This window comes from Podarcis liolepis (genome assembly GCF_965112155.1).
Source record: "Podarcis liolepis genome assembly, chromosome: 14".
NCBI lineage: Eukaryota > Metazoa > Chordata > Lepidosauria > Squamata > Lacertidae > Podarcis > Podarcis liolepis.
The window spans coordinates 22,557,974-22,584,361 of NC_139569.1; the positions used below are offsets into that span (position 1 = coordinate 22,557,974).

General features: G+C 45.3%; 2 protein-coding genes across 2 annotated transcripts in view; one reads left to right on the plus strand and one right to left on the minus strand.

Moving 5' to 3' along the window:
* The window catches only part of ABAT (4-aminobutyrate aminotransferase), a 196,129-nt gene that overhangs the window by 105,118 nt on the left and 64,623 nt on the right, over positions 1 to 26,388 (plus strand). The gene's annotated exons all lie outside the window — the stretch shown is intronic.
* On the minus strand, positions 15,055 to 24,484 carry TMEM114 (transmembrane protein 114). Its single transcript, XM_083476156.1, has 4 exons — positions 23,846 to 24,484; positions 22,717 to 22,797; positions 17,002 to 17,139; positions 15,055 to 15,756 (listed from the first exon to the last, which is right to left on the minus strand). Exons 1-4 carry the CDS (start codon positions 24,027 to 24,029, stop codon positions 15,524 to 15,526), a joined length of 636 nt encoding a protein of 211 aa, XP_083332282.1. The 5' UTR covers positions 24,030 to 24,484; the 3' UTR covers positions 15,055 to 15,523.

A 26,388-nucleotide genomic window follows, 5' to 3' on the forward strand; every position in this document is an offset into this window, starting at 1 on the left:
ACAAAAAGAAAATGAAAGAAAAAACAATTAAGAAAAAAGAAAAGAGAAAAAAGAAAGAAGAAAAAGCAAATTTACATACATAAAAAAACTTAATCTTCCTAATTAATACTTAATTAAAACTTAATTAAAAAATACTTCTGACAAAACAAGTCTTCCAATCATTCTCACTGTACTGTTTATACTGTCGTTTCTCGCACAGTTTTATATTCTTTAATATTGTTCCCGTCTACTCCATAAACGGTATTTGTTGTGTTTACAAGCATCACTCAATTTCTGCTAATATGGTGTGATTGGTACAATATGATCTTATATAATCCTTAAATATTCTCCATTCTCCAAATATTTTCTGGTTCAATACTCCTCTAACTCTTCCCGTCAGTTTTGCTAGTTGTAAATATTCTAACATGAGTATCTGCCAATCTGTAATTGTGGGTGTTGTTTCATTTTTCCAAGAATTATTGCTGCTGTGGTGGCATACATGAACAGCGGTCTTATGTCTTTTTTCATTTCTAATGGTGAAATGCCTAAAAGAAAGATCTCTGGGGGGGGGGGTTAAAGGTAAGTCTGAATAATTTCTTAAATTCATTATAGATATTATCCCAGAATTCCCTAATGATTGCACAAGTCCACCACATGTGGTAGTATCACCCCACATCTATTTTACATCTCCAACAAATGGGTGACCCTCCTTTATACATTTACGCTAGTTTCAAGGGGGTATGACGCCATCTATATAACATCTTCATGATGTTCTCCCTAAGGTTATAGCATGCTGTGAATTTAATACCTACCTTCCACAATCTCTCCCACTGATCCATATAATATGTTGTATCCAAAATCCTGTGCCCATTTCACCATAACTGTTACTTAAATTACCTCAGGAGCAGGAGTGTTAAAGGGGGTGGATAACTGAAAGAAAGTACCACCATATAAAGGAACCAAACCTGTCAGGGAACTGACATCGGAGCTAGAGGCGGAGGGAAGGCTCTCAAATGATGCTGGAGAAGGGCCAAGCAGGGAGAGAGGCAGTTCAGCAGAGGGGGAAGCAAATCACTGCAACACCATGGATATAGAGGGGCTGATGGGGGAATCGGCGAGAGGGCTCCAGGACTCTTCACCGGACACCAGCGGGGAGAGCACGGGTCCTCCGCTACCCACGCCCACCCTGCGCAGAAGACTTCCGCGCAGAGAGAGTAGGAGGAGACTGGGTGTCAAACAACTTTTATGTTGGAAAAGATTTAAGAAACGCCCACTGACGGATACTGCTAGCGACTGAGGCAGCCACGAAGTGAAGGGCTGCCCAGACTGAAAGGTTTAGCAAGGCAACAAAGCCTGGAGAGGCGGCAACTTACGCACGAGCAACCCATACACATTACAAAACCTATAACTCAAAAACAACTGAGGACAAATTAAAGAGAAAATCACACGGTAATCTTGAAGAAACCTAAGTTTAATCCATGTGTGTTATATACTATCTTGCCTTACATAAATATTTATTGTTTCTTTTAAAAAAAAAACCTGTCTGAGACTCCAACTTACTAGTTATCCCCTCACAGAGATCCCTTCCGCAGGATGGTCTGGGCTAGAATTTTTAAGAGAAAAGGAAAAGAAACCTTCGGGTAAAGGGTTGTTCAGTAAGGGGGGCGCAATTTATCTGAGTGAGAACGGGCACACCGGCGTGAGAGGAAAAAGTGCTGACGTGCCCGTCACACGCAGTGGCCAACCAAATGCTTGTGGGAAACATGCAAGCGGGACCAGAGCCCAAGAGAATTCTCCACGCCTGTGGTTTCTAGCAACTGATGCTCAGAAGCATGACAGCAAAGGCAGAACAGAGCCGTTGTGGCTAGTAGCAGAGGCAGTAGTGCATTGGGCGCTGCACTGCAAGGAGCACCAAAACAATGCTGTAGGACGGAGTGCGAAAGGCGGAAGGCCCCTGAATTTTAGTGTTGCACACAGGGCACTGCTGAAATGTGAGAGTCCACAGGCCCCCACTGCTAGTAGCCATTGACAGCTTTATCCATGATAGGCATTAATAGCAGGTTACCATTTGGTGACCATGCAAAAACAGGCCTTCTTGGTGGTAGCACCCACCCTTTAGAATGCCATCCTTTGGGTGCTTTATGAGACAAAGACAGTATAACTGGCTTTAAAAACCCCTTCAAGACATACAGTGGTACCTCGGGTTAAGAACTTAATTCGTTCCGGAGGTCCGTTCTTAACCTGAAACTGTTCTTAACCTGAGGTACCACTTTAGCAAATGGGGCCTCCCGCTGCCACCATGCCACCGGAGCACGATTTCTGTTCTCATCCTGAAGCAAAGTTCTTAACCCGAGGTACTATCTCTGGGTTAGCGGAGTCTGTAACCTGAAGCGCCTGTAACCCGAGGTACCACTGTATATGTCTACCTCAGTTTTCCTGGACTCCATGCACTGCTCAATTCTGCTTGAGCTATACAGTTTTATTTTGCTTTTGCTTAGTTGCTAGAAAGTCTCGTTTGAATGTTATTTTTACACAAATTGATATTGATCCTTTTTCTGCTTGCAATGTAAAGCACTCAGAGATTACGAACCCCCAGGGCCGCCGTTCGGTGGTAGAGCATCTGCTTTTGATGCAGAAAGTCAAAAGTTCCATTCCAGCCATCCTCAGGTAGGGCTGGGAGGGAATCCTGTCTGAAACCCTGCAGAGCCACTGCCAGTCAGTGTAGGCAAAACTGAGCTAGATGGACCAACGGCCTGACTCAGAGTAAGGCAGCTTCTGGTGTTTCCATGCCTTTGAGAAAGGGCAGCAGAGCATGTGTAAAGGCAGAGCATGTGCTTTGCACACAGAAGGTTCCAGGTTCAAACCCTGACATCTCCAGGTAGGGCTGGGGGAAATCACTACCAGTCAGTGTGGAAAGCATTGAGTTTCATCGACACACAGTTAAGCTCATCTAAAAGCCAGTATTCTGGCTGCATTTCTGTCTGAGTACACTCAGTCACCAGCTTATTGCAAAACATGTAGGAAGACTCTCCTTCCCTTGTCGTAACACTGCATCCATCTGCCAAACCGGTGAGCAAATTAAATAATAATAATAATAATAATAATAATAATAATAATAATAATACCCCACCCATCTGGCTGCCCCCCCCAGCCACTCTGGGTGTCTTCTAACAAAATATTAAAATACAGTAAACAATTCAAAAAGGGTCAATAAAGGGCAACTACAAGGATCAATGGGATGGGGTAACTCCCCTATGAGGCTGCAGCATTTTGGACTTCCTAGTTTAAAGAAAAGGGAGAATGATAGAAGTTTATAAACTTGTGCATGGCATGGAGAAAGTAGATAAAGAGAAGTTTTTCTCCCTCATAACACTAGCACTCATGGGCATCCAGTGAAGCTAAATGTTGGAAGATTCAGAATAAAGTACTTCTTTATCGCTGAACTATGGAACTGCCTCCCACAAGAGGCGGTGATAGCCACCAACTTAACAGGCTTTAAAAGAGGATTAAACAAATTCATGGAGGAAAAGTTGGTTGATAGCTCCTAGCCATGCTGGCTATGCTCTGCCACCACAGTTGGAACACAGCTGCAGCAATGCTTCTGAATAAAGGTAAAGGACCCCTGGACGGTTAAGTCCAGTCAAAGGCGACTGTGGGATTGCGGCGCTCATCTCGCTTTCAGGCCAAGGGAGCCGGTGTTTGTCCACAGACAGCTTTCCGGGTCATGTGGTCAGCAGGACTAAACCGCTTCTGGTGCAATGGAGCACCGTAACGGAAACCAGAGTGCACGGAAACGCTGTTTACCTTCCCACCGCAGCGTCACCTATTTATCTACTTGCACTGGTGTGCTTTTGAACTGCTAGGTTGGCAGGAGCTGGGACAGAGCAACAAGAGCTCACTCCATCGCAGGGATTCGAACCGCCGACTTTCTGATCAGCAAGTCCAAGAGGCTCAGTGGTTTAGACCACAGCGCCACCCAGTTGCTGGAAACCACAGGAGGGCTCTTCTACTCAAATCCTGCTTGCCAGCTTCCCCCAGGCTTCTGGTAAGCCACAGTGAGAACAGGATGCTGGACTAGATGGGACACTGGTCTGATCCCATTCTTATATTCTTATCTGGAAGGCTGAAAGTTCTGCACACCTGTCATAGATGACCTGGAGACACATGGAGCATCGGTCTGACTCTGCCTTCTTGCTCTCTTGCCAGATGGTGGCATCATTTCCATGCAAGCAAACCTCCTCCTTCGCAGGAGCATAGAAGCATGCTGGTGAGCTTCAGCCCCATCACAGTGGCGACAGTCCGTGCATCACACGCTCCAGCCTCCCTGCCGGCTACTCCGCAGTGCTATAAACTGCCTCCCTCTTTATCTTCATCTATCTCCGCTCACTCAGATTTATGGTTAAAATTAAGGTTTTGGCAAGTCTCCGGCAGCCGGTGCCCCATTACTGCCAAACAATATAGTGTAATTAATGTTTTTATGTTTAAGGAAGAGACGGCACATATGTTCTGGAGCGGCAGAGGGGTAGATTTATAGGGAGCGCACCGGAGTCAATGCTCATGTTTATATGCTCGCCTGACAGATCACGTATCATTTTCTAAAGGATGCACGCCGGCGTCCCGCTTCCCTGGATCTCGCTCGCAAGGAGTGGCACGGCGACACCATAGCGAGATGATGGATTTCAGGTGGCACCAGGGGGAGGAAACAGAACATCAGTAAATGTTCGGCGCATCTATCTCTTGGTAGGCAGATGGGCTTGCTGAACATGTGCCATAGGGCTGAGCCCAGGGGAGGTGCTCTCTTAGCAAGGAACTTCTCCAATACACCACCCTTTCTGAAAGGGCCGGGCTCCTGAGGTCTGCAGCGCTACTGCAATCACACCACAAATGTTGCAGAAGTGAGCCCATTTCTGGCAATGGGCAGCTTCGTTCTCAAAATGCAGCTGTGAAGTTTGAGACAGCTTTACCTGGTCGGAAAAACAACAGCCACTGACGATCCCATAAAAGTGGAGCCCACAGGTCTACAAATTACACAAGCTCAGACCTATTTTACAGAGGCCATCCCAGTTTCTGATTTGATCCCGTTTTTCCTTAAGACATCCCTATTTTGATCAGGGAATTGTTGGAGAGTATGGAGTTATGTGACCCCCCGAGCCAAGGAGATAAGGAACTGAACAACCTTTAAAAGGCAGCCCTGTATAGGGAAGTTTTTAAATGTTTTATTATGTTTTTATATATGTTGGAAGCCGCCCAGACTGGCTGGGTTACATATGAGTGGGATATAAATAATAGTCCTAAGGAAAAGCAGGACATTCCAGGATCAAATCAGAAACTGGGAAGGCAATCCAGGACTGTCCCTGGAAAACAGGGACACTTGGAGGTTCTAGGTTTAGATATACTAATGGCAACACCTTTAACTTGGCCTTAAAGCAAATACATATGCAGTCAGTGCAGATTTCTGAGCACTTGCAGAGACAAGGCTCACCACAAGGGGCAACATTCGGCAATTCTTGACCCTAACCCTTAATTCTGAAATTGGCCATAATCGCTTACAGACATTCCTTGCTGGGGTGCTTTTTTTAGGATGAGGTACAACGTCCAGGGTCAGCACATTTTCAGTTTAGGAACTGATCATCATCTGACCGTAGCGAGGGGGCAACGGTAGGTGGGGAAGGCGAGAGCATTTCTGTCCTGCTTTCCTTGCACATAATTGTCAAAGCATTTTCCTTTTTTGAAGGGAAAAAAATGTAACAGAAAAGACTCCATTTCCTGAACTGATAGTCCCAGAGAGACCACTCCATTCTGCAAAGCGATGTATTAAGCAGAGCTCTGTCGACTGAGTGGCAGGTCTTTTAAGGCTTCCCAAAGCAACACAATCAATTCCTGTCAGGAAATTCAGATTCATATTTGTGTCAGACATTGGGTGCTTGTCAGCATTGTGGGAGAGATCTTCCTCAGGGCTTGTCTTTTTCCAAAGCGATGAGCAGGACTTCTAGAAAAGAAAAGGGGAGATGGGGGGGGGGGAGACCGGAAGCCGCTTTGGGGAACAGCTGACTCTGAGCTTGTTAAAATAAATCCACTAGGAGAACTCTGGAATCCAGTGACAGGTGACTCCATTTATAAATCAAACCTAGGTTGTTCTTTTCTTTTTCTTTTTACTAGCAAGAAGTGCCCAGCATTGCCCAATACTTTTTAGAAATCAAAAAGCATTGTGTTTTATGCATGGACAGTGCAATTTGTGAATTTTGACCCTTCATGCCAAAAACAGTAAAGTCACACCAAAGTCACATTTGGTCTGCTGTCTTGATTCAAAATTGTGCCTGGCACCCAAACATCAACAAAGACCCCCCCCCCCAACCCTACATCAGGAACCCTCAGGGTGAGTCTGGCAATGAGGCAGACAAATCTATGTCAAAAAAACATGCTAAAGTGGCATTTCGGTTCACCCTATTGTTTCAAAATGGCTTCCAGGGTCCAAATGGCAACAAAGCCTTACACCCCACCTTGGGAAGCATCATGCCAAGTTTGGTGGTGATATCTTGAGAGACAGCAACCAGAATATCTGGAAAGAAGCTATTTCAATTTGAGCATGCATGTAAATTTCATGCCATTTTAAAATTATTACTCCATGGTTTAGTATTGTGTTTTATTTTGAATTACATGCGGGGGAAGCATAATTTTTTAGAACCTCTAAAGGTCATAATCCTGCCCTGTCTAGAGTTGTACCTTGTCTCAAATCAACCCCTGGGCATCCCTCTAATTTCGATCCAGTCTACTGCCTGTGGTTCTCATCAAAGCTTTTCATTTTGCTACTTTTATTTTATTTATTTTTCTTGGATGGAAAGAGTGCAAGAAAGATGTACAGTACGTACTTTCTGGAGATATAGCGGGTGATTCTCAGCTTTTCCAAAAGTGCCCTCTAGTGCTACTCAAGTGGAATAGCATCCGAAGCCAACTGGGATGACTCTCCCACTTGCAAACACACACACACACACACACACACACACACACACACACGTGTGTCTTTCAACAGCACTTGAACTTCCTGAAATAACTCATTTAAATTAAACGGGGCTGCCAGTACATATTAATTAAATATCAATTTATTCTTGAAAGACTACTTATGGAAGGTTCTCAAGTTGGGACTGGGGTAAACCCCAGCTGTCATGTAATTAATTTGGAACGACGCAAACACAGAACACACATTACATCCCCCCACCCTAACACACACACACACACACAGAGAGAGAGAGAGAGAGACACCACTTAACATATTAAAACTTGTAGGGCATGTTTACACATCCAATTAGCATTTAACAAGATAACCTTATAGTGCATTAATGAGATCAACTAATTTATTTATTTTTATGCCCAAATTAATATAGGCACTTTTCAAATGCTGCTGCATCAGAGGCAAAGGGTTGGGCTGCAGGGAGGCCATTGTCGTCTCCCCATTGCTACTTAGAAGAGAGGGATAGGATATGCTATTTGCCTACAGCAAGGGAAACTAATGCATTTCTCTCCACAAGTTATTAGACTCCAGCCCCCATCAGCCCCAGCCAATGGAACCAATGGTGTGGGGTGAAAGGAGTCATAGTTCAGCAGCATCTGATGGGACAGGGGTGGGAGAGCCATTGGGTTCAGTTGACAACTTCATGCACCCCTACCGATTCACACTTCCCAAGGCAATTCACGAATTGAAACGCAGCTTCTTTGATCATTTTGAGGCACAGTGCTCCAGCCAAGAAATCTGTGTCCTAGTGGAAAGCACATATTGGTGAAAGTATTTGGGACAATCACTTGTGTGTGTAAGAAGAAAAGGGCACACTAAAATGCTGGTGAAATTTCACAATTATTCCATCCCTGTGCAGGCGGGAACCCTCTGAATCTGGATGATCCCCAGTATAAGGCAATTAGGAGATGATGTTCCAGGTTTTGCACTGCAGCCTTATTTCCCTTACCACTGTGTTTTCTCATATATTTGCCTGCTCTTTTGCTTTGCCACGACAACGTAATCTGCAGAGGGTTCCCCACCACCTTCTCTAAAGCCAGATTCTTTGGTCATGGAACAGTTGGTGTGACAGAGTTAGGTCAGCCTCCTGCAAGCAGGTTGCTCCCCAGGTATTTTGGACAGTAACTGCCATCAGCCCCACCCAGAGGAAAACAAGCAGACCCAGCCAACAGATTCATAGTGTCTAATAATAATAAGGGATATCCAAAGTTAATCATCATTGTAGTAGACCCCCTGGGCATAATGAACCTGTGGCACTCACTCCCACTGCAGGCATTGATGGCCATCAAACGGGCTGGCTTTGAAAGAGGCTACAAATTCATGGAGGAGAGGGCTATTGGTGGCTACTAGCCATGATGGCTCTGCCGTGCCTCCATGGCTGGAGGCAGCAATGCTTCTGAATACCAGTTCCTGGGAAGAGCAGGAGGGGAGAGAGTCCTCTTGTGACCAGGTCCTGCTAGCGGGTTTCCCATTGGGGCATCTGGTTGGCCCCTGTGAGAACAGGATGCTGGACTAGATGGGTCATTGGTCTGATCCTGTGGGGCTCTTCCTGTGTTCTTATATTCTGCTGAAATCAATGTTAAATCCATTGATTTTAATGGGCCTGCTCTAACTTACTTGGGTATCATCACCATTGTAGTATTTTAAAGCTTTGTAGTAGTAGTAGTAGTAGTAATATTAATAATATTAATAATAATATTAATATTAATAATAATTTATTATTTATAGCCCACCCATCTGGCTGAGTTTCCCCAGCCACTCTGGGCGGCTCCCAATCGAGTGTTAAAAACAATACAGCATTAAATATTAAAAACTTCCCTAAACAGGGCTGCCTTCAGATGTATTTTAAAGATAAGATAGCTGCTTATTTCCTTCACATCTGAAGGGAGGGCGTTCCACAGGGTGGGTGCCACTACCGAGAAGGCCCTCTGTCTGGTTCCCTGTAACCTCACTATCATGGGAATTGGGGTTGCTTGTGTGTAAACCTCCAGCTGTTCCAAACTGCTTAGGGGTAGTTGCGTCTTTCCCTGGCTGAGCAGCCCTTTTGCGCGGCTGCTCAGTCGCTGGCAGTATCCGTCAGTGGGTGTCTCCTAAATTTCCTCCAGCATAAGAATTCCTTAACGGACAACCTTCGCCTCGCCTCTCTGCGCGGAAGCCTTCTGCGCAGAGTGGGCGTGCCAAGCGGTGGTCCTCCACTCTCCTCACTGACTTCACTGGAAGAGTCTCGGAGCCTCACCTCCGAGATGCTCTCTGCCTCTCCCTTCTTCCTGGTGTCACCTGGACTTCTTTCCCCAGAGGACATTCTCTCTCTTCCCTTACTAGTTCCCTCTCTGGCAGAATCTTGGAGCCTAGCCTCTCCACTCTGCTCCGATGTCAGTTCCCTGACACTCACTTCGTGCAATGAGGGAACTGCCAGAAGGCCCTCGGCGCTGGAACTCAGTGTCCCGGCTGAACGATGGGGGTGGAGACGCTCCTTCAGGTATATTTTATTAAGGGCACACCCCATCCTAGCACTGTTCCATTTGATTCCAGTGGGGTCTGAGCAGGAGGTTCTGGTGCTTTCTGTCCACAGTTATCTAGCGATACTAAAATCTATGACTCTGGCCTTCGTCACGCGGTGGAGACCCTGTTAACTCCAGAGATCACAGTTCATTGTTATTTGTTGTGCAGTCAGGTGCATTTCCAGAGGGATTTGAGGAGAACCAAGCTGAGCCCCCACGCTCCCCATTGGAGTAAGCATGCCCTTCTGCAAACACTTCGCTCCCTCTCAGCCTTGCCTGGAGCTCCAAGTGCTCAGGCATGTGCTTTATCAGGAACTGCTGACAAGTGTTATGCTGTAAGAAGATTTCCAGAGTCCCTGTCATTTCCTCTGCAGGCTGCCACCCTGCCTTGTCCTCAGGGCTCTGTCTCGCTTCGTCAGAGTTTTCTCCTTGATGTAAAGCAGAGGTGCAATGGCCGGTGGTTCTGAGAGGATGGGGAGAAAATGACAGGAAGAGCACAGATTTCCGGATTGGCAGCCTCAGAGTTCCCTTCACATCATTCTTCCCTGAGGATGTGGAGGCAGGGAGGAGGGTGGAGCAGAGGTGTCCTGAACTTGACAACAGCACCTGGGGAGGATCTGCAGGAGGTAATGAGCCATCAAATCTACTAGAGCACCACTTTTTTTTGTAGCCATGGTGGCTCTGCTCCACAATCACAGGTAGTTGTGCTTCTGAATGCCAGTGCTGCAAATCCAGGGAGGGGAAAGTTTCTCTTCTGCTCAGGTCCTGCTTGTGGGTTTCTCAGAGAATCATAGAATCATAGAATCATAGAATCATAGAATCATAGAATCATAGAATCATAGAATCATAGAATCATAGAATCATAGAATCATAGAGTTGGAAGAGACCACAAGGGCCATCGAGTCCAACCCCCTGCCAAGCAGGAAACACCATCAGAACACTCCTGACATATGGTTGTCAAGCCTTGCTTAAAGACCTCCAAAGAAGGAGACTCCACTACACTCCTTGGCAGCAAATTCCACTGTCGAACAGCTCTCACTGTCAGGAAGTTCTTCCTAATGTTTAGGTGGAATCTTCTTTCTTGTAGTTTGGATCCATTGCTCCGTGTCCGCTTCTCTGGAGCAGCAGAAAACAACCTTTCTCCCTCCTCTATGTGACATCCTTTTATATATTTGAACATGGCTATCATATCACCCCTCAACCTCCTCTTCTTCAGGCTAAACATGCCCAGCTCCCTTAGCCGTTCCTCATAAGGCATCGTTTCCAGGCCTTTGACCATTTTGGTTGCCCTCTTCTGGACACGTTCCAGTTTGTCAGTGTCCTTCTTGAATTGTGGTGCCCAGAACTGGACACAGTACTCCAGGTGAGGTCTGACCAGAGCAGAATACAGTGGCTTTGGCTTGGCCACTGCAAGGGCCATCAGGCTCTTAAAGCCATAGCATTATAGTGTTGTACCCCAAGGGTCTTCTGGTCCAACCCCCTGCAATGCAGGAATCACAACTACATCATCCCTGTGAGATGGCCATCCAAACTCAGTTTAAGACCCTCCAATGAAGCAGAGGTCACCACCTTCTGTGGTGATTTGTTACTCTGTCAAACAGCTCTTGCTGTCAGAAAGTTCTTCCTGATATTTAATCGGAATCTCCTCTCCTTTCTTGTACAGTCATACCTCAGGTTGAAGTAGCTTCATGTTAAGTATTTTCAGATTGCGCTCCGCAGAGACCTGGAAGTAACGGAGTGTGTTACTTCCAGGTTTTGCCACTCGCGCATGCGCAGACAGTCAAAATGACATCACATGCATGTGCGGAAGCGGCAAATTGTGACTCAAGCACGCGCAGACGTGCGGACGCAGGTTGCGTTCGCTTCAGGATGCGAACAGGGGAACGGATCCCGTTCGCATCCAGAGGTACCACTGTACTTTGAATCCATTGGTTCGGATTCTACCCCCTGGAGCAGCAGAAAGCAAGCCTGGCCATCTTCCATGTGACAGCCCTTCAGATATTTCAAGTTGCCTCTCATTCTACTTCTCAATCTTCTCTTCTCTAACCTGAACATACCTTATGCTCTCATGTCCTTAAATGAAAATAAAAACTGTGAATGCATATTGCGGGGGGGGGAGTAGGGGGGCATTCTCTACCTAGAAAGCAAGCAGTCAGTTGGCTACTTGGCTCAGTTGTCATGTACTCTGACTGAAAAGTTTAGCCTCGGTGGCATTTTAGGTATCTCATGTTTTGACTCCAGGAACTTTGGCTTTGTTATGTGCCTGTGCAAACCGATAACTTCTGCAGTCAGGGTAGCAGTCAGAAAATTGATTCACTTTGCGATTAAAGGGGAATACGGTACCTAAGTTGTGCTTTCTCCTTGCCAATTCACTCAGTTTGGAAGAATCCTCATCCTGTTCCTTGTAGTCCCTTTTATTCTTTTTTTTTTTAATCAACTTTTCTCTATCTCCCCTGTGTCAAAATCTAGATTGCATTCTCCCTGGAGCAGAGACCTGCCCGCTTGCATGTGCAGCTTGAAAAACTCAGCTTTTTCTGCCCCAGAATTGGTGTTTGCAGCTGGTGCATGGTACGTGAGCGTTTTTACTGTTTAGCACAGATCACGCAGCCCGGATGTTGAGCATGCTTGTCAGGGGCCTTCCAAAGCCGGCTGCCTTTCTAGCCTTCCTCCAGGCAGGCCTAAATATTATTTTAATGCATTTCTCTTTTCATAATTAACTTTCATCTTCGTACAATGCCAGCCAAGCTGGCGATCATGGCAATAAAAGGATGATTATGCAAAGGCTTCCCCACTGTGCTGGTGCAGCCAGTTCCAAAGTGCTGGAGGAAGACCTAGCTGCTGCGCAGTGCGGAGCCATTTATTTGCTCTGCACCCTGCGTGCGAACGAGACAATATTGCCTTTTAAATATTTGAGGAGGCCAGGTTGCCTGGGAAAAGGATGGTAATTCTTCAGGAAGCAGATGTGGGTGTCCCAGGGTCCCTGTCGTCGGCAGAATTATGCTGAGCTTCAGGGGGCAGGTGGAGAGAGAGAGAGAGACACTACTGACACTGAAATATTGTTACAGGAAACCCAGCTTAGCTTCTCCCTCCCTCCCTCTTTCTCTATCTCCTGTGCTTAAAGGAGGAGGAAGAAGATTTTGAAATAAAAATAAAAAAGTACAACTGCATTTATTTAAAGAAATTAGAGTTTACACTTTTTTTAAAAAAAAGCACACACACATGGATGGAGGGAAGCATGGAAATAGAAACCACAAATTTCCTTCACTATCTGTGGAGGTCTTAGACTGAATAAGACAGTTGAAATGCACTTGATTGCAGAATCTAGAACCTGTGGTTCTAGAGGGCCAGAGGTTCCCCACCCCTGCACTGGAGCAACTGGGTTCCAGAGACAAAAGGGACACAATCCGCATCTTCCTGGGGTTTGAGAATGCCTCCAATCAATGGCACGGGGGGTTGAAAAAGCCACCAATCATAGGAGAGCATGCAAATATAAGTGTTCCTGCATCTGCCTTCCTGCCTCTCAACTTTTGACTTCACCTGGCCTAAGAACTTAAGAAGAACCTGGTTAATGGCCCTTCTAGTCCAGAGTCATGTTCTCACAGTGGCCAGCCACATACACAATCTAGTCTGGAGTCTGCTACTTGTGACAGACTTTGATTTACAGTAGGAGCTGTTTGACAGTAGAACAGGCTACATTGGAAGGTGATGGACTCTCCATTGGAGGTTTTTTAACAGAGGCTGTTGACTATCTATTAAGGATTCTTTCACTGTGGTTCCTGCATTGCAGGGGGTTGCACTAGATGAGGCTTGGGGATCCCTCCAACTCTACAATTCTGTGATTTGACAAAGATGAACACACGCATCAGAACAAAGAGACACTCGCAGACCGGTGATATTCCAGGCCTAATTGAATATGGAGTTGGCCCAACATACTTTGGAGAATCTAGCCAGATTTCTTACAGCATATTTTATTTATTTGCAGATTTAGAAACCACTTCACAAGCCAAAAGCCACCAAAGTGGCGTAGTACAAGATAAAACACAAAAGACTGCAGACTCGGTGAACTAAAAGAAATTTAGGCCATTGCTATAGTTGTACAAGTAATTTTCCATAAAATGACTGGGTCACATTACAGTAAAGCTTTCTTAAACAAACAAAAAAGCCTGCTCCCTTGTGCATACTAAACACACCTCTGGGACAATGTCTTTTCTGAAGAAGGCAGCCCTCTAGATGACTGGGTCCCAAGTTGTTTTAAATGCAAAAAGAAAACCTTGAATCACGCCCAGTAGCATATTGGCAGGCAGTGTGCAACAAACTCAGCAGAGGTGTTACACAGCGTCAATGGGATGTCCTAGGCAACTACCTAGCTGCTGTATTCTGCAGCTTCCGGACTAAGCCCAAGGGAAGCCTCACATTACTGCATTGCAGTAATCTAGTCTTGAGGTTGTGGATGCCAGGACCACAGTGACTAAGCTACCTCGGTCCAGGAATGGCCTTAGCTGTCTTGCCAACTGAAGCTGATAAATATGGCACCCTCTCTTTTTCCTTCTCAGCTATTCAGTTTCTCACTCCTGCCACGAGATGTCAGCAAAGACCACAGTTCTTCTTTCAGAGCTATTTCTGGTGTGGAAACCAACTTGAAATCATGTTGCCACCCCTTCTCTATAGTATTGGCAGGTGTCCTGTGTGCAGCAGGATTTCTTTGCAGGATACACCAGGGCTGGCACAGGCAGCTACACATAAACTCACACATACACCTCTCTTTGAAGAGAAGCAGCACCTCTGCCAAAGCAGATGTCTTGCATGCAGCAGTATTTATTTGTAGGATATAACCAGTGCTCAGTTCATCAAGATTATACAGACCTTTGCCCTTTGAAGGTAGAATGTTTGTGAGCATTCTTTGATGTCACAAGGACTTGGGAGGCACCTGCAGATGTTGGGCAGTATAGATGTACAAAGGGGGGCTTGCAAGTAAATGTTGCAGTTCATCTCCTTTCACAAAGGAGAGCTTACATTCAGTGTTCCAATAAACTAAGCATCCCCACCTCGGCCTCCCATTCTATTTTCTTCTGTTCTTTTCAAACTGTCACTCTAAATTCTGTGGCCATTCAACATGTTCTACTCTCGCTGCATTGTTGATGTTTTCCAGTGGGTTTCCCCCAAAAGCTTTGGGGGCTTAAAAAAAAATTGTATTTCTGCAACTCTCAAAGTTCCATCAAACATGTGGGTCGTTTCTGCTTGTTCCCTTGTGGTCCCATTTTTGCTACGTTTCTGCCAGTGCTCACCATTTGACTTTGCTGTTAGAAGCAATTTTCTATAACTGTGTTTTTATCTACATCTGATCTATTCGTGGAAACCATTCTGCCCACAGGAATTGCTTCTGCTTGCAGAATTTAGAGACATTTAATACACAGATATATAACCTAGTGGTGGGTAGGACTACAGATTTCTGATCATCTCAAACCCAAACTAGGTTATTCCCCCTCACCTTGGGAGGAAGGTGATCAAGGCCTTTGTTCATCTTCAGTCTACCAGAGAAGCTCAGCATGTGAAGATCAGCATGCTCAGACCGCATGGCTCTTACAAGCCTTTTTGTGCTGCCGGAAGAGGAGACTATTTTGGAACTTAAAAGGGCATGTTTTAAAAGTCTAACAACCTATATTTCCACACTTCATTTTGCTGCATGTTTTGTGGTTTTAAATCTCTGCAGGGATTCTCTCACCAAACCTGGATCTTGGCATCCAGGAATTTTCCTTTTCATACATCATATTTTATTTCTTCGCCACTGACAAAAGGAGCCTAGATCTGCACAAGACCCTCTTTCCAGAAGGCCACTCATCTGCTAACCAAAATTATAAGCGCATGGAAGAAAAAAGGCCCAGGGGAGAGCAAGACAAGCCATCCTTTGACTTAAAGGTCACTCACTTTTAAGTGCCAGCAGGTGGCTCAAAATAAGAAAGAGAAAGTAGGGAGAGATGGAAACCTGGTGGTGTCAAAACCAACTGACCCGGATGGGCTGTGGTGTTTGATAACCTCATATGGTGCAATCCTGCCTTTGCTTCATATCCACCATCCTGGCCATCAGGAGGAAAGCTAGCCCAGTGAGGATCTCGGTAGCCAAGGAAAGCCATGCAAAAGCCAGAGACCAGCCAAACCGGATGTTGATAATGTCCAGAAGGTTCTTCCTTCCCAAGAGGAGAATGGCTTCCCTGAAGCCTGCAGCAAAGTAGGTGATGTAGATGCTGAGCCCGGCCAGTGTGATGAGAGCTGAAAGAGAGACGAGCTGTGAAGGAGTCTGAAGAGGGGAACCTTTTCCAGTCTGGGGACCATATTCCATTCAGGGCAACTTTCTAGGGGTGGGTGGAGCTAGAGGCAAAAGCAGGTGGGGCAATGAAAGCAGCTTTTACCTTTATAAAGTAAATAATAATAATAATAACTCCAGTTACAGATAGGTAGCCGTGTTGGTCTGCCATAGTCAAAATAAAAAAATTCCTTCCAGTAGCACCTTAAAGACCAACTAAGTTAGTTCTTGGTATGAGCTTTCGTGTGCATGCACACGAAAGCTCATACCAAGAATTAACTTAGTTGGTCTTTAAGGTGCTACTGGAAGGAATTTTTTAAATAATAATAATAATAATTTATTTATACCCCATTCATCTGGCTGGGCAACTCCCAACAGAATATTAAAAACACAATAAAACATCAAATATTAAAAACTTCCCTAAACAGGGTTGCCTTCAGATGTCTTCTAAAAGTCAGATAGTTGTTTATTTGCTTGACATCTGATGGGAGGGCTTCCGTGGGCAGGCGCCACTACCGAGAAGGCCCTCTGCCTGGTTCCCTGCAACCTCACTTCTCGCAGGGAGGGAACCGCCAGAAGGCCCTCGGCACTGGATCTCAGTGTCCAGGCTAAGCGATGGAGGTGGAGACGCTCCTTCAGGTATACCAGGCCGAGGCCGTTTAGGGCTTTAAAGGTCAGCACCAACACTTTGAATTGTGCTCAGAAACGTACTGGGAGCCAATGTAGGTCTTTCAGGACTGGTGTTATATGGTCTCTGCCTGCTATTTAAGAGTAAAGGGCAGTACTAGAGTGAGGGTGGACACTACCTTTTATTCATAGAGAGCAAGAAAAAGATTTATCTCTGATCTCAGTGCTGCAGTGCTTGGTGCTGAGATTGGAGATAAAAGATCCATCCAACTGTCCTTCAGCGATTCTATCTAGAGAGCAGCTAGAGGGATATTTTATGTGCCAATCAGGGAGATAAATCATTCTGCCTGCCTGCTCTTTAGATACTGCCCTCTAAAGAGCAAATAGAGAGCTTTATCTCCTGATCAGATCAAGAGATAAAATTTGGGGGCTGGCAAGTCTGTGACCTGTCAGGCCATATTCAGTCTGCAGGCCGTGGTGCATGGGGAAGGTTACCTTGCCTTCAGCTTCTGTGGAATTAAGGATAGTCTAAAAGGAATTGTTTCCCGCCCTGCCCCCAAATCCATAGCAGCTCCATGGCATACCTCCAAGGAGAAAGAGGAGTCCAGTGAACATAAGGAGGAAGTAAGCCTGTGCAAGGATACTGATGAAGCCCGTCATTGCTCCAAAGATCAACAAGATGAGGCTAAGAGGTAGCAGGATCACAACTGCCCCATGCATATCTGGAGGGAAACAAAATCCATCGGTCACATTTGCCAAGTAGTGTCCTTACACATATGGCTATTGCCACTTTTTGCAAGGATCTCAAAGGACCTAATTTAACAGCGTGGTATGAAAGTTTTTGTCACGTAGCCCTTGAAGAGAAACTTACATGTAAACTAAGAACAGCTAGTTGCAGAGACACATTTGTTGGAGACAGTAATCCTGATTGCTTATACAAATGTTTCAGACAACAAAATGAAAGTCCCTTTGTTGTACTCCAACATAAGGATTTCTTAATTGTTTTCTCTTTTTCTTACTTTAAATACTGTATCTCTGCATTTATTTATTTATTTTAAATCTGAGGAATCTGCACTTAGAAGCTTCTTGGCATTTTCTTTTCTGACTTTGTTCACTTGGTTACAGTCTAGATTTTGTAATGCCCTTTTCTCCATTGTTCTCATTTCAACGAGAAACCACCTAATTTGCAGTTCGAGAGCCTATATGTGAACCAAAGGGCAGCTCTCCTTCCAAATTCACGCTTCTCCAATTTTACAATACAAAAAAATGTATTAGTCGGTCCAAACACCACATTCATTAGGAGAAATTTGAAGTGAAATGATAAAGAATTTTCATGAATTTTCCCCCTTAGCAAGTTGCCATGGAAATATGGAGAAATGAATTTAAGATGGGGGGAAATGAGAAACTGAAACTGACATATTTGTCAATCCCTGGTGGTAAGAGAACAATTTGTAAAGAAAAGACAAAATCCATCAGGGCTGGAGCTCCCCTATCCACACAGACGCCAGGCCACAATCCATCTGTCCATCTTTAGAGGTGTCATAAGATGCCTGGTTTTCATAAATATCATGGTGGCTGCAATCTGAAGTCCCATTGAGCTGTGCTTCCTTCTGAATAAACATGTTTTGGATGAGAGAATGGGTAACTTGTCTCCCAGCTGTGCTTGTTTGTGATTTGTTCTTTGCTGTAAGTGACCCTTCCTGCTCTTGCCTGTTTTCTCTTTTCCTGTCTTTTTTGTCTTTTTCATGTGCAATGGGCTAATGGATAACTGGAAATTCCTCAGAGCCCTCTGCTGCCTCCTAGGAGCTACTGCTCGGTTGTTTGCTTTCTTCCTGTGCAATCAGCTTTCTGTGCTTCTCTGGTGACCTTTCCTGCCAGCTATCTTGCCACCAGCTGAATAAACAGAGAAGTGTAGAATACTTTCCTAGGCCTTTCTAATTCCCTCTTTTGTCTTCTGCCCTGGGCGGCCTGGGCCTCAAGTAAGCCTGGGAGAGACAATCAAATCAGTTTGTGCTTAAAGGTGAGTCTACGTTGGGTTGTAGCCAACTCAGACCCCACCTGCAGCAGTACATCTAAAGCTTCTCCATTTCCCTGGCCAGGAGATGGAAGGAGCAATGAATGAAAAGGTGGAGAAAGATCTGAGGTATTTTGAGGGGAGAGGGAGGAAAGGCTTGAAGCTGGGAATTCAGGACTCTGCATGGTAAAGTGAGAAGCTGTGGGGGCTTAAGGGTTTTTGTGAAGGTCCCAGGCATTTTCGTTGCAACTGGAGACTATGGTTATCACCCTAAAATGTTGGCAATGAGCATGCTGGGTTTCAATTAAGAAGACTAGAGTCTGCCTTGCTGTTTGAAAAAAAGAAGAGTAGAAGAGTAGATTTTCATCCTTGTAAGTGAGTGGCTGGATTCTGAGTTCCACTTTGTTTCTCTTCAGTACTAATTGCCCATGCACTGAAAACCTGGCTTCCCTCTTGGTCTTTTAAAGCTACTATGGAAACCAATAAATAATAGAAACTCAAGAGTTGGTAATGAATGCTATTATACTAATTCACAGAACTGTCAGAGGTGCTTGCCTTAGTACATTGGTGCAACTGGCCAAAACAAGAGGTTCTGCTGTGATTTCCTCCCACCTATCACTGCTTCCAGCTCTTCTACAAGGGATGATGAAAAATGTGGCTTTTCATAACAATGGATAAATGATGCAAGAAAGGGAGACTGCAGTGGGCAGCTTACTCATGAACACATTTCATCTTATTGCAACAGGCCCAGCTTAGGCATGAGGAGATTTTTGACTAGCATATTAGAACTGTGAACCTGGAGCTGACTTCCAAACCTCATTTCCACATCATTATAGGAAGAGCTTGCAGCAATTGCCATAAGCTGCAACTTGGTTCTTATACAGTGGCATCTCGGGTTAAGTACTTAATTCGTTCCAGAGGTCTGTTCTTAACCTGAAACTGTTCTTAACCTGAAGCACCACTTTAGCTAATGGGGCCTCCTGCTGCCACCACGCCGCCAGAGCACGATTTCTGTTCTTATCCTGGAGCAAAGTTCTTAACTTGAATCACTATTTCTGGGTTAGCGGAGTCTGTATCCTAAAACGTATGTAACCTGAAGCGTATGTATCCTGAGGTACCACTGTACAGTTAAATTACAGAATTCGCTCCCACGAAAGGTCAAGGTGGCCACCAACTTGGACAGCTTTAAAAAAGGGTTAGATGAACTTGGCAACTAGGCTTTAAGGATATGTTCTATCTACCTCCTCTGTCAGAGGCAGTAGGGCTCTCAATGCCAGTTTCTGGATTCGATGGCCCTTGTGGTCTCTTCCAACTCTATGATTCTATGATTCTGGGGAGCACAAGTAGGGAGAGTGCTGTTGTACTCAAATTCTGCTTGGGGGATTTATCTAGTGTGTTGCGCTTGGTGGGCCCTTGACTTATGTCCTCTTATGTTATTGTTCTCCACTAGCAGATAGGTTGATCCACTCCAAGGCAGCCATCTTGCTTGCTAGCAGAATGACCATATAGATATATAGCCGGAAAGATTGGCTACAGCTAAATGGGTAGGTGAGCTCACTGTTGCTCACCTTTGCATTTTCACATTTATTCTTGATTCTGGTAAGTATGTTAGTTATAAAGGTAAAGGGACCCCTGACCATTAGGTCCAGTCGTGACCGACTCTGGGATTGTGGCGCTCATCTCGCTTTATTGGCCGAGGGAGCCAGCGCACAGCTTCTGAGTCATGTGGCCAGCATGACTAAGCCGCTTCTGGCGAACCAGAGCAGTGCACGGAAACACCGTTTACCTTCCCGCTGGAGCGGTACCTATTTATCTACTTGCACTTTGACGTGCTTTCGAACTGCTAGGTTGGCAGGAGCAGGGACCAAGCAACGGGAGCTCACCCTGTCGCGGGGATTCGAATCGCCTACTTTCTGATCAGGAAGTCCTAGGCTCTGTGGTTTAGCCCACAGCCCCACCCGCGTCCCTATGTTAGTTATAGTCTTTTATATACTAACCTTTATGCTCTTCCACATCCGTTTAATGTTCCTAACCTTTCTTTTAGATATTTTTTTTTTAGTTTCTTTTAGATTCTTATAGTCCTTTGGCTATACCTTCTGTTTTAATACTTTTTAGCTTTCTAAAACGATTTACAGATTCTAAATGATTGTACTCCCACCCTACTTGTGCTGGTCTATGACTGTAATGAAGATTAGAATGATTGATTGATTGATTGATTGATTAGATTGATTAACTGGTAAGCATGCTGACTTTTGCTCCTTGGTTCTAGAGATAGGCCTGAGTCCAAACAGACCCTGAATGTTGTGGCCCCATTCCTGGATGGTAAAATTAGGTAGAATATTTTGCTCATAAGAGCATAGGAAAAGCTCTGCAGCTAGGTCAGGCCAAAGGCTCTTGTAGTCCAGCATCGTGTTTTCACAATGGCAAACAGATGCCCATGGGAAGCAGGATCTCAGTGCAACAGCATCAATCTCCCCACTTGTGATTCCCAGAAACTGGAATTTAGGTACACAATATCTCTGGAAGTGAAGGTAGAACACAGCCATGATGGCTAGCAGCCACAGATAGCCATATCCTGCATAACATTGTCTAATCTCTGGTAAAAGCCTCACTGCCTCATCTTGTAGGAGAAAATCACATAGTACATACGCTATGTGAAGAAGTGTTTTCTTTTGTTTGTCTTGAATCTTAATTTTGGGGTGGGAGGGAATGCATACCATTTTTTTTCTCTCCAAATGCCCCAGAGAGAACACCATTCAGGGGCATTACAAGTCAGGGGGATGGCAGCCCCCATAACTGGAAAGGGGTGGGTCCAGTCTGTCAATATTGCATGTGTACATTCATAAGTGGGTATATGGGGTGTTAGGGAAAAGGTAGTACCTCTGGAAGGCGACACGTCATGCTCCGTCTGGGGTAGTTTGTCCACCTTTGGTCCCCACCTTGCTCTCAGTCTTCACCTGTGGCTCCTAGAAGCTGTCAGCATGCAACAGCAGTAACACCACATGAAATGCCTTCGACTGGCCAGCTAAACCAGGTGAGGGTAGCCAATGGGTCTCAAACCCTGGGTAAACTAGAGTCTTCCCTTGCATGCAAAGACAGGCTCTGGTAGATTGAGCGGACACGACCGATTGTGGGTCCAACGGTCAATAAGGTGTTTTCTGCACATGCTGTAGACTAGAGGGAAGTGAGGGGCAGATGTGGCTCATCAACCCGGGAAGGTCTGGGAAGGTGGCCCATCTAGGAGAAGAAAAACCCTAAACCTCTGCTGCCTTGTGGGATATCTTTGGGAGAAGAAAGGGCTAAGGAATAAACCCTACACAAATCCGGAGTGGAGTCCCTAAGGCAGCTGGGATAGCGCCATGTACAACTCCTTCCAGCAACTCCTGCAGCCAAGCTGGTACCACACATATTGCTCTGCTTTCCTTTTGACCACATCAATGAGGCCAAGAGAGGGGGTCTTGTCATCTAGTGTCAGGGACTGGGCAGAAGAGGAATGGTGGAGACCACCTCCCCATGCTGCCCCCTCCAGAGAGGAGGAAGAGGAAGACAGTATATATTGACAACAGGGGTTTGAGAGAGGTCACAGCTCAGAGGCAGATGAGGAGAAAAGCTGGGAAATCATGGGAGAGCCAGAACAACACCCAGCTGACTCGTCATTAGAAAGCATTCTAGGCCCTCCATCTCCCAAAACCTGGGGAGCCTTAAAAGTAGGAGAACAAAGAACTCAAAGACATAGGTACATAGCAGCACTCGTAGAGGAGATGATGAGAATGGCAAATGAGGAAGTTGAAGAGATGAGGAGGTGGAGATTCACTTGGGACAACACCATTATCCAAGAGGCTAGGTTCTCTAGCCTCTTTCTGTAAAGATTGAAATAAAAAAGGTCTGTAAGATACTTTTCCTTGTCTTTATACTTTCCTAGGCAACCAGCTAGGAGCTGCTGACAGCATCCTAACATCTGGGCAGCCCAGGACCTCCATACACCTGTCCAGGCTTGAGCCCCACAGAGGTCAATTTGGTGCTGCTAACACAGCAGTTTGACTTCACCCCAGAGGCACACTCCATCGGCTCTTGAGACAGATGGATGCCGACGACAACAAAAACATTTGTATGTCTATTTCATCCTATTTCCACATTAATCTGGGATTTTTTAGGTACTATTTTTTATTTAAAGACATACTCAGATATCACATGTATATAAATACTTGTTTTATATCAACATATGCATTTCTGAACACATTTTATCCTAAAATATGAATTTTGGTACGTTTTTTAAGCCACTTACTTAAGAGTTGCTTGTGTGATGTGGTGATATTTGATATGTCAGGGTTAAAGGGGTTTACCAAATGGAAACAGGTCCTATTAACTGGAAGAGAAAGAAAAGAAAGGGAAAGACCATGAAACATTTATTCAGAATTCAATAGATCATTTCTTACTACAAATTTTCCATTTCACCACCGTTGATTAATCAACCTGAAGGATCAAGTTGATTAATCTGGTTGTTAAACCAAGAAGAACATGCAGCTCCACTTCTTCTTGACGCAACCTCCCAGCACAGGACAGTTCTATGAGACTGGTCTTTAACAATTGCTTGACTGCAGCAGTCAAATCCATGGATTTCAACATGGATAGCATATATGCCTTTCAGAACTCCACCCTGGAGGCTTAGCCCCTTAATCCTAACCATCACTAACTAATTTGCCAGCACTCATCCATTATTTACCAATGTAGTGATCTGCAACCAGCAGGTTTAGAATAAGGACTCCTTCTGGGAATGTCCTGTCTCTCCAATGCTTGTTTCCTTTCCTTTCACCTATAAAGAGTGTCAAGGTAGGGAAGTGGTTTGAGTTCTGGTCTAGGACCTGGGAGGCCAGGATTCAAATATCGACCCAACCATGCACCTCACTGGGTGATCTTGGGCCAGTCACTATCACTTAGCCTAATCTACTTCACAGGGGTGTTATGATGATGAAACAGAGTGGGGAGATCTATACACCACCTTGAGCTCCTTGGAGGAAAGGTAGGCTATGACTAAAGCATGGTTGGAAAATAAAATAAGCCCATCTACCAGCCATGTGGTGGGATACCTTGCGAGACAGTTGGTGGGATGGGGTCTGCCCAGCCAGCCAATTAAAGGAAGTATTTCCCTTTAGGAAGAGACTTTTCCCAAAGAGCTCAACTTATGTCAGTGGGCCATGGCTCAGAGGTAGATCACCTGCTTTGCAGAACATCCCATGCTCAATCCCTGACATTTCCAGGTAGACTCCCTGCCTGAAACCCTGGAGAGCCACTGCCAGTCAGTGTAAACAGTACTGAGCTCTAGGTGGACCAATGGTCTGACTCGGTCTAAGGCACTTTCCTGTGAGCCTAACCATTTCCCACCAAAGCTCAAGAGGAAACCAGGGGTTACTTACCTTGGCACGTCCTCCAGAGCCCTGAATGGGAGCTCAGGCTGTCTGTGCGGTTGAGGAGCTTCTGCAGCTTAGAAGCATCAATAAGGTACCAAAAGTCAGTGCTGATAGCCACCAGCAGGAAGCTGAAACTGACCACGCCAGCCAAGGCTGCCAAGAGAGAGACGGCGTTCAATGTGACTTTCATGGCAATTTTCTTCTGGCTGCCACCTGCTGCCTTGGTCCTAAGACTGAAAGAACTGAACCACTGTTTTCATCCCTTGATCACAAGCTGGTCCTCTGGATATGATTCTCTGATTGCCCAACAGATGAATTGCGGTCCAAACGGCGGTAATAACAGCCTGGTGGTCAGGAAAATCCATACATAATTAATTAAACCCTGCCTCCAATCTGTCCCTCTATTTACTCTGTCTTTTCCTCCCAGCATGGAAAGTCATAGCCAGTTGGTTCCGCTTTTGAATAAGAGATACTTATGACAGTCGTTGGCCCCCCTTCTTTGCACTTCACCCAGTCACCCTCCAAATGAGTAAACATGCACAGCGCATGGTTGAAGAAGCCCACTCTAGCCTATCAAAATACCAAATGGCTTCTTGTTCAGGCAATAATTAATCAACAGCTTTTTTCTCCTGAATACAAGAAAGGAGGAGGAGGAGAAGGACGTCAGAGATCAGCACCACAGACAGTACCCAGGGAGCAATGAGTAAATCCAGCTCTTTTAAGCTGCAGGGAGGTTGCAAGAAGGAATTTGCAATAAGGGAATAGGGTGACCTGCAAAGAGATGGTCAGGGCATATCCACACATGATCTCCAAAGGACTCTCCTTTGCACTTCTTGGGTGTATAATTAGATGTTAGAGCCTGGAAAGATCAATCTGTACTTTTCATTTTAAAAAAGTCTCTCTCTGATGTTTCCCATCCCATCTCAATGGCATTCCAAAATGTGCACATTATTATATTATGTCAGGAACTTAAGGGCATCTTCAGTGTCATGTGTGAAAAGTCATCCTGTACTTTTCTGTTCTTCAGGTCTGCAGTTTGGATATTACGGTTTGTACCCCCTAATAATGTATGGGTTGTCCGTGGTAGTGCACAGATTGTTTCAGTGCAGGAGATGACATGCCAACTTGCACCTCCACTGAGAAGTGCCTTGTGTGGCCACGGTGTGAGAGCCTAGAGAGGCATGACCTGCTCATCCAGAATAAACTGGTCAGGAGACTGAGATAGATTTATTAATGGGATTATTCAATATGAGGAAGTTGTATAAATTCACTTGATGAAACCATACAGGTGTCGTAATAAGGGAGTCACAGTTTTGTTTAAAGTCCGAAACAACTTAGCCTCAGACAGACTAGAGCAGGCTGTTACAAAGCAGCTCTGAACCATCCTGGCTGCTGTTTTGAACCCAAGGTTCAGGGCTATCCTGGCTGCCTGTTTGGATAGGTTGCTGCTGCATTTGTGGCATAAGTTGCTGTGAATGTTGTACACCCCTCCATGCTACACTCAGGCTGTATATATGTGTGAATAAAACCGTATGTCATAAAGACATTATAGTTTCTGCTGTGCCTCATTCCAAAAGCAACACAAACCCTGGTTAAGTGCAAAGACCATGGGATCTCACACCACTCAGAGATTGGGGCAGCCTATAACAATAGGTTACCACCCTTTTTCTCAAAAGAACTCAAAGCATTATTGTTGTTGTTTTCAATCACTTGCTTATTCAAAAAACTGAAGCACTTGTCGTGAGAGAAGATGGCACCAAATAGCTAATTTCAATTTCTGTGCCATCACTGGCACTCAGAACCAGCCCTATCATTGAGCAAAGTGAGGCAACTGCCTCAGGCAGTGGATGCTGGGAGGCAGCTGTGGCTGGATCCTTTTCTTGTAGGCAGTGGTTGCCGGTGCCCACTGGGACATGAAGGGTAGAAGGCAGGGAGCTCAAGAGTAGGATTAGCGGCTGGGATTACTGCCTCTGACAGTGGATGTAAGACATTGGGTTCACAGTCATGAGCTGGCTGAGGCTTGACCATTGTGTGGTTCAACACAAGCAACCACAATGGCTGCTACTGAGATCAATTGGCTTACCATCCAAGTTCTCTGACTCAGCTGAGTGGTGAGTCAGGTGCTTGATGGCACTTCTAATCAGCTTCTAAGACATTCAAGATGTCTTCAGCAGAGACTGTTTCAACCTGTGCTTGTGAAACAGAAGTCAGAGCAAGACCTGAAGTCAGAAAAGGATTTGCTGCACATATGTCTTCTCAGATAACCAGACGCACCTACAAATCCCTCATGGCCAGAGAGTTAAGGGCAGTGATCAGAGATTCAGGATGAAACCACATCTTACTTTATGCTTCTTAACATGGGATATCACATCTGATTCTGCCTAAAGATGTGAGGGCAGCAGCAAAAGCATCTGAAGTGCTATATTTATTCATTTGGGACTGTAGCTCAGTGGTAGAGCATCTGCTTTGCATGCAGAAAGTCCCAAGTTCAATCCCTGGCATCCCCAGGTACAGCTGGGAGAGACTTCCTGACTGAAACCCTGGGGAGC